General features: G+C 38.4%; 1 protein-coding gene across 1 annotated transcript; it reads left to right on the top strand.

Annotated features, from left to right (window-relative positions):
* Positions 1-4,659: 4,659 nt before the first annotated feature.
* On the top strand, positions 4,660-6,544 carry mgst3a (microsomal glutathione S-transferase 3a). The gene is made up of 6 exons (XM_074687807.1): positions 4,660-4,901; positions 5,299-5,423; positions 5,534-5,607; positions 5,728-5,785; positions 5,937-6,009; positions 6,092-6,544. The coding sequence occupies exons 2-6, from the start codon at positions 5,307-5,309 to the stop codon at positions 6,232-6,234; spliced, it is 465 nt and encodes a 154-aa protein (XP_074543908.1). The 5' UTR covers positions 4,660-4,901; positions 5,299-5,306; the 3' UTR covers positions 6,235-6,544.
* Positions 6,545-6,879: the final 335 nt, after the last annotated feature.

Below are 6,879 nucleotides of genomic sequence, written 5' to 3'. Positions count from 1 at the left end.
CCCCTTTGTAAAATTCCCGCGAGAGACTCAAGTCTGAATAAATTTTGCTCATGTATCAGCAGTTTCCAATTTTTTTTATACTTGAGTTAAAATGAATGAATGTGAGTGAATGAGTTACAGTGCTAGCTATGAGTTAAACAACTGCTAGCTTAAAGTTCTTGCTAATTAGTAAGCTTAAAGTGTGTCCTTCATTTATGTTCAGTAATTCATGAAAACTTGAACTGTAAGAGTAAATGCACTGTCCATGTCTTTTGGCATATATTTGTGCATTTTTTTTTACAAAAAAAAAAGAGACCACCCCTTAATAATCAAATTGTGTTAAAAGGTTTTTTTTTATTATTATTATTGTATTTATTTATTTTTAAATTCTTTACATTTGTGTGATTTTAACGTCCCAGTATTTTGGTTTTCATCCACATCATATTTTGATTTTTTTTTTTTTCCTTTTTCTAGCTTAAAGCTCCTGTAAGGGGCTTTCGCTCTTCCTGATGATTCTAGTGTCCTCTGTTTATTTATTTGAATAGTGCTTTACAAAACTAAATATCTTTTAACTCTTTGGCTGCCATAAACGTAAATCTGCTACAACTGTTGAAGTTTATGTCAATTACATTTTTCAACTGGCGCTGGCCGGGGAAAGGTCTGTGGAACTAGTCCATCAAGATCAGGCATGCAAATTAGTGTACTGACCAACTGAGCCCTGTAGGTGGCAGCAGTGCTCTCCCTGGATGGCAGATCAGCATTGATTATTATGAGAAGAAGATGACGAAGCAACAATAGCAAAACATTGCAAGTTGTAAAAGTTCAGGCAGGCTACACTCAAAGAGAGTATTTGTGAAGATAGTGGAGAAAGACAGAGGAGATCAGGGAGAAGACAAAAGAATGCTGCCTCGGAGAGAAGCAGTAAAAACTGATCAGAGATTGTGTTCTCTGTTTTCTCCAGCTTGTGTTCTACTGCCAAGTACAGAAGAATAAAAAGGTAGAACACTTTTTTTTGGTAGTTTCAGTATGTACATCGATGTGTGAACACAATATGCCGTGGGTCTCGAAAGACTGATCAAAATGCTTTAGAATAACTGTTCGTTTGGGGCTCTCTGCTCTGAAAGCAGCAGGCAGCCAATAAGTTACTGTAACACTCAGTATTGCTCACTATGAGGATCTACTGCTAGGCGTAAACCAGGGCTGTTTCTGCAAGATGATGTTAATCACTTTCTCTAGACCAAAGACTGTTTAATACATGGTTGCAGTGTCTGTGACGTCATCTATTTGATTCTGAGACAGAGTAGCCCCCCTCCATTTATTGTGTGCTGATAGAGAAATGAGCTATTAAGAACCAAGATGTTTTTTGAACCAGGCTGTAAATGGGTAATCATTGCTGTAATAATCAGGCTCACTGCAGGTGGATTTATTTGACTTTACAGCTCATTAAGAGGCATCAATATTCATTTTACTCCATATTGTAGGCAATACAAACTCTGGGTAGGTACAGTGGATAGCGTTGTTGCCTCACAGAAATAATGGTCCTGGTTCAATTCTCTGGCAGATCCTGTCTGTGTCTCTTGTTGGGCATGTGCATGCATGGGTTCCTCCTACCGTTAAAACATGCTCATCAGTTTGATTGGTCTCTCCCAGATGCCTGTAGGTGTGGATCTGTGTGAATACCTGTAAAAAGCTGTAGGTAATTTCAGAGTGCACTCCACTTTGTGCCCAATGACAGCTCATGACCCTGAAAGAGAAAAATGGCTTTAAGCTAACTTTTATTTACCTATAGTTTCTCAACTGTCAACCATTTATGGATCCCAATGTCAAGAAACTTTTCCTCTCAAACCAACGCAGTGCAAAAGTCAACCAAAACATCTATTTTTGGGCTTGTGCGTTTGTTGGATACTTTCCATCAGCTCGCCTCAGGTGTGTGTGTGTGTGTTGGGAGACAGAGCTAACCTGACACCTGGAAAACATACTGGATGTGAACATGATGTGAAACAGGAGTGGGGCAATGATAACAATGTGTTTAGATGTAGGATCCATTTCAGCTACTCCCCTCAGACTTCTTTGTGCGATGAGGCATGTACAATAATGACTGACACGTCCGCCAAAAGCAACCGAAGGCCCCCAGTTCAAACCATTACACCAGTATACAGGCAGACGAGATGAGATGGGACAAGGTGGTCTCCGGCATGCTGCAGTTGTTTTCCTCTTCTCTTCAGCCTCACTATGACTTCTGAGTCTATTCCTGGTTCTCTGTGTAGGTGTTGAAGTGCTGAATCAGACTCGACATGATGGAGGAGGAGGAGGAGGACAGATGTGAGGCCGACAGAAACCACCCCGAGTCAACAACAGTCAACAACCAGCTGCACCCTGATCACACTCCACACTCCTCTTCTCTCTTCAGCACATACAAATTTTTTATAATGTTTTTTTGTTTGTTTTTGGAGGTGTCAAAAATAGAGCAGGAGGCCTCTTCATATTTGTGACAATGCTTTGCCATCCTGTGGACTGAACTAATCCACACAGCTGTTTCCTGTCATAGATATTTAGTGACTTCATGAGGACATCTAGTGACCAAAATCTGGTAATGATTCATCATTCAGCAGCTGCTTTGAAACTGTTCTGTTTTTCTTATGCATGCTTTGCAGCTTGATAGTAATAATCAGGCTTATTCAGACTCATCTAGCTCATCACAGTGTTGTATTGTTTAACGAATGACAAAGCCCGCTCAGTAACAATATATTTCATTCCTCAAACCCAAAGAGATTTCCATCATACTCTGGAAAAAAAAAAGAATCTCAGAAAAGTCACAGGGGTTAATAGTTACCTATGTGGTCAAAAAATAAACCAGCTTTGTTAAAGGACTAATTTATACCTCTATTAACAAGAAAGTCAATTCATACAGGACCCAGAACTTTTAAGACATGTCATCACTCAAAATCAGCCTGACATATTTACTACAAATTGCAGTAAAGGACTGTGTAAAACGTGAATCCAGGTTTGTAATCCTTAAATTTAGAGCATGCCAGTCACGTTTAAATATATTTGCAAGGACTTGTCTCCCATATTTAAAACTTGTTTTGGTTACAAAAATTGTTGACATAAAACATAACACATCACTATAGTACTCTTTGAGGGCATTGCAAACCAATAGCTACCAGTGTCATTTGTTGATATAAAAAGAAAAAAAAACCCTCTAAGTTTGACCAAGTTTATTGATTTTGCAAGATGCATTCTAATAGTGTTAATTTTTTACTATTTGCATCAGTCTACTTCTTGTGTTTCTGTATTTTACAAACTACAACAGCAGATATCAATAGACTCTTATTTTACTGGTTGAGATGCTCTAATGTAGCGTTTAGACAATTCAAGTCAAGCTCGGGATGAAAGCACTAAGAAAACTATCCATTATACATTCTCATTATATTCTATTCAGTAGTACTTAATAACCAGTACCATCGATTGAAATCCATTAGAATCTGGTGAGTCAGGTCATCTCAATAGTACAATTTTAAGATCTTCCTTTCCTCTGTTCTTTTTTTTCCTTCAGGTTAAGGCCATAAGATTATAGACTACTCTTCATGACTTCAACCATCCATGCTATTTCTGTATTAACTGATAATAATTAACCGAATCAATTTATCTTTTCTGTGGCCCTACTAGAGTCGTAATAAATCCCACTCGGGTTATTGATTAAACTAGAGGGGAGACTGTGACCTCTCATGCATGCATGCGTTAACTCTGTCCTCTAAAAATGCAATTTTTGTGACTGGAGAGATCCTGTTTGATTTGAGAACATTTCCTGTGATTTTTTTAAAGGAGACACTCACTATTAGTTATAAAGGTCTAAAAATCAAAAAGCCCCTGCTTGTGTGCACCTCACTTTTTATTTATCTGAAAGCACCTCAGATTATGTTTAAGATCCTGTTTTTTCCATTTATTTATTGTATCAACAAGGGGTTAGTGAGGATAGGACAGTCAATATAAATTTTAAAGCAACAAAGCTCTCGAAGTAAGGCTCAAAACTTATGTATTCTGTATTTTTAAACTGTTAAAGATACACAATGTAATAACTAATATATTAAGTGTCTTGCTTGGGTAATTCTGTAAATTTCTCCACTTGAGATGTGTAAGAGGTATTAACTTGTCCCATAAGTTGAGTCACCTGATAAAGTAGAGTTTACAGTAACTAATAATTACACATTTCTGTTAAGAGGTAAAATGTGGTAAGGTCTACAAAAAAAATTAAGGGAATTTTGCTTTTAATTTGCTCAATCTTTAAATCTTTCAATTAGAAACACCTACTGAAAAGAGGTCACAAGTCAATTGTAGTGTGTCAGAGAGGATGGGAAACTTGAGTATTGGTGAAAGACATTTATTGGCTTGGATCAACAGCATAGCAAATATCACTTTATAACAAAATAAAATATGACTTCCTTTAAAATACTGCTCTCAAGAAAAGAAAAACAAGGTTTATGTGTTGCTGTTTGTAGATGTTTTGTCTATTTTTCCGTCCTAATTGTTCCAGTAAGCCCTAAACTTTTTCCATGTAGCTTGTTGCCGGAGTAACGAGTGTATGTATACACCAAGGCAGCATTCCTGCGGTCTACTGCGCATGCTCGACATGTGGACCTTGTTCCTCTTCTCTTATGCTTGGTCGCACTGAAGTGTTCAACTGAACTTGTCATGAAAGTGAAACTAAAACGTTTTAGTGAAATGCAGCGTGTGTAAACTTTAGGAGCAGTCGGGTTAATCAGTTTTTAATCTCGTACAGTCCTGTTACCACGCCCTCACCGTGTTACGTAAGCCGTACGCACACACACCGACGCATATTAAGGAAACTTGAAAGGTTCGGTTTGTCGTTGTCTGCTCCTGGTTATTCCTGCCGTCCGCATCGTGTACGAGCAACGTTAAAGGTAAACACTTTCACTTTTGTAGGCTCTGTCTTTGTTTAGTGTTTCCTCTTAAAGCTGTTATTCAAACATCAATGGCGCATTTCGAGTCCTTATTTGACCTTTCGTTTTGAAGTTGTCCTTGCTACCTGCCTAGATTGATAACGCTTGTTTGGTATTTGGAGGAGATTTAAGTGTATTAAAGGAGACAAGGAGGCACACAAGGTCCAGAATGATGTGTATTGCAATGCATAGAAAAGGCTGTATCTACTGTAATGTTTTGCCCAAAAGAAACTCCTTCCTGTTATTACACTTTACAAAACGAATAGAAAGCTATAGCCCTCAAAACGTAAAGGCGTTGGTACATGTGCACTCTCTTATTGGGATAATTTTGATTTCTGTGTTCTTTTTTTTCTTACAGTTTACAGAATGGGTGTGCTTTCAAAGGAGTATGGATTTGTGTTGATGACTGGAGTTGCCAGTATGGTGATGGTTGGACATCTGGCATGGAAAGTTGGCAAAGCCCGTAAGAAGTACAATGTACCTGTGAGTGTTGCTTGAAATAGTTTCATATTTGGGCAGGGCACAACATATTTAGCAGATTACTGTTCAGCCCTTTAGGTTCTCTTTATAAATAATTGTACCCTGCTTTACAGTACCCTCAGATGTACAGTGATGACCCAGAAAATGGAAATGTTTTCAACTGCATCCAGCGTGCTCACCAAAACACGTAAGTTTGACCACTTGGAATAAAAAATAAAGCCTTGACTTGCATGCATTAAACTTTTATGACTCATAGTAGTGAAGAAAAAGAGGTGAAAGTTAACTTGCTGCTGACTCCTCCCCTCAGTCTGGAGATCTACCCCGCCTTTCTGTTCTGCCTCGCCTTCAGTGGATTGAACTGTCCTGTGAGTTGATTCTTACACTTCATACCACTGTAGCAACATACTTTTCTCCTAAAGAAGATGTTACACAAGAGCACAAAATCTGATATAATGTGAAACACAGGGATTCTGAAAGAAATTTACACTTTGCATAACATTTGCATTATTATCACAGCGTTTTGCCAGTGGGCTTGGAGTTGTGTGGATCATAAGCAGAGAGGTGTATGCACATGGGTACTCTACAGGAGGTAAGAACGTGCTGAATTTGATCCTGATCCTCATTTGTTACCTGAAACAGGGTGTTAACATGCCATTATTATTCCCAATCAGATCCCAAAAAGAGGATGCGGGGAGCTTTTGGAAACTTCGCCATGCTCGGATTGATGCTGTCAACGTTCAACTTTGGCCGCCAGCTGCTCGGCTGGACAGGGCCCAGCCGTATGAGAGGCCCCTTCCGCCAGATCAATGCTTGATCGTGAGGAAAAACCCTGAAATGCAGGCCCAATAATTCGCCTTGTAATCAAAGCCACTTTTACAACCCATGTATCTTACAACATGTGTGCTAATCTTTGACTAATTTATATTCGAAGTCTGGTGAAGATCATGCCCTTAAGTGACCTGACTGGTTCTGCTGGAAGGGAAATGCCTTATTTGGATGTAGTGACTGGCACTCCCAGTATAGTGAGATCTCCCAGGTTGTCTTGACTCCATTTTCAGCTTCACCTTGATTTATAGAAAATACGGTCTGGGTATTTTTGAATAAAGAAAATGCTGTAATAATGACAGATGTTTCAGAAGGAATTTAACTGGAAGGATTTGGGATGTTTTTTTGCACATGCTGGACTGAAACACCAGATTTTGTACTTTAATGAATACCTGGACACTATTTGTAAGAAACATTGCAGTTGCAGAGTATAAATCATCATAATTCCAGAAATGATTGCCCTTTTCTTCTAATTTTAGATTTTATTACAGAGCCACAAAAGGTTTTAACTTATCATACTGATGGTTTCAAACATGACATTGGTTATAAATAATCTTGTGCTTTTTTTATTGAATGAATGATTGTGTGGTCTTGTTATCTTTGGTGTGTAAGGGAGTGGCTTTCTGTTACTAAT

The sequence above is a fragment of the Halichoeres trimaculatus genome, unplaced genomic scaffold, assembly GCF_033239565.1.
Source record: "Halichoeres trimaculatus isolate MK-OKI-2021-1 unplaced genomic scaffold, fHalTri1.1 fHalTri1_scaffold_15, whole genome shotgun sequence".
NCBI classification, from domain to species: domain Eukaryota; kingdom Metazoa; phylum Chordata; class Actinopteri; order Labriformes; family Labridae; genus Halichoeres; species Halichoeres trimaculatus.
Note: the sequence above shows the minus strand (reverse complement) of the source record. Positions and strands in the feature narration are given on the sequence as shown.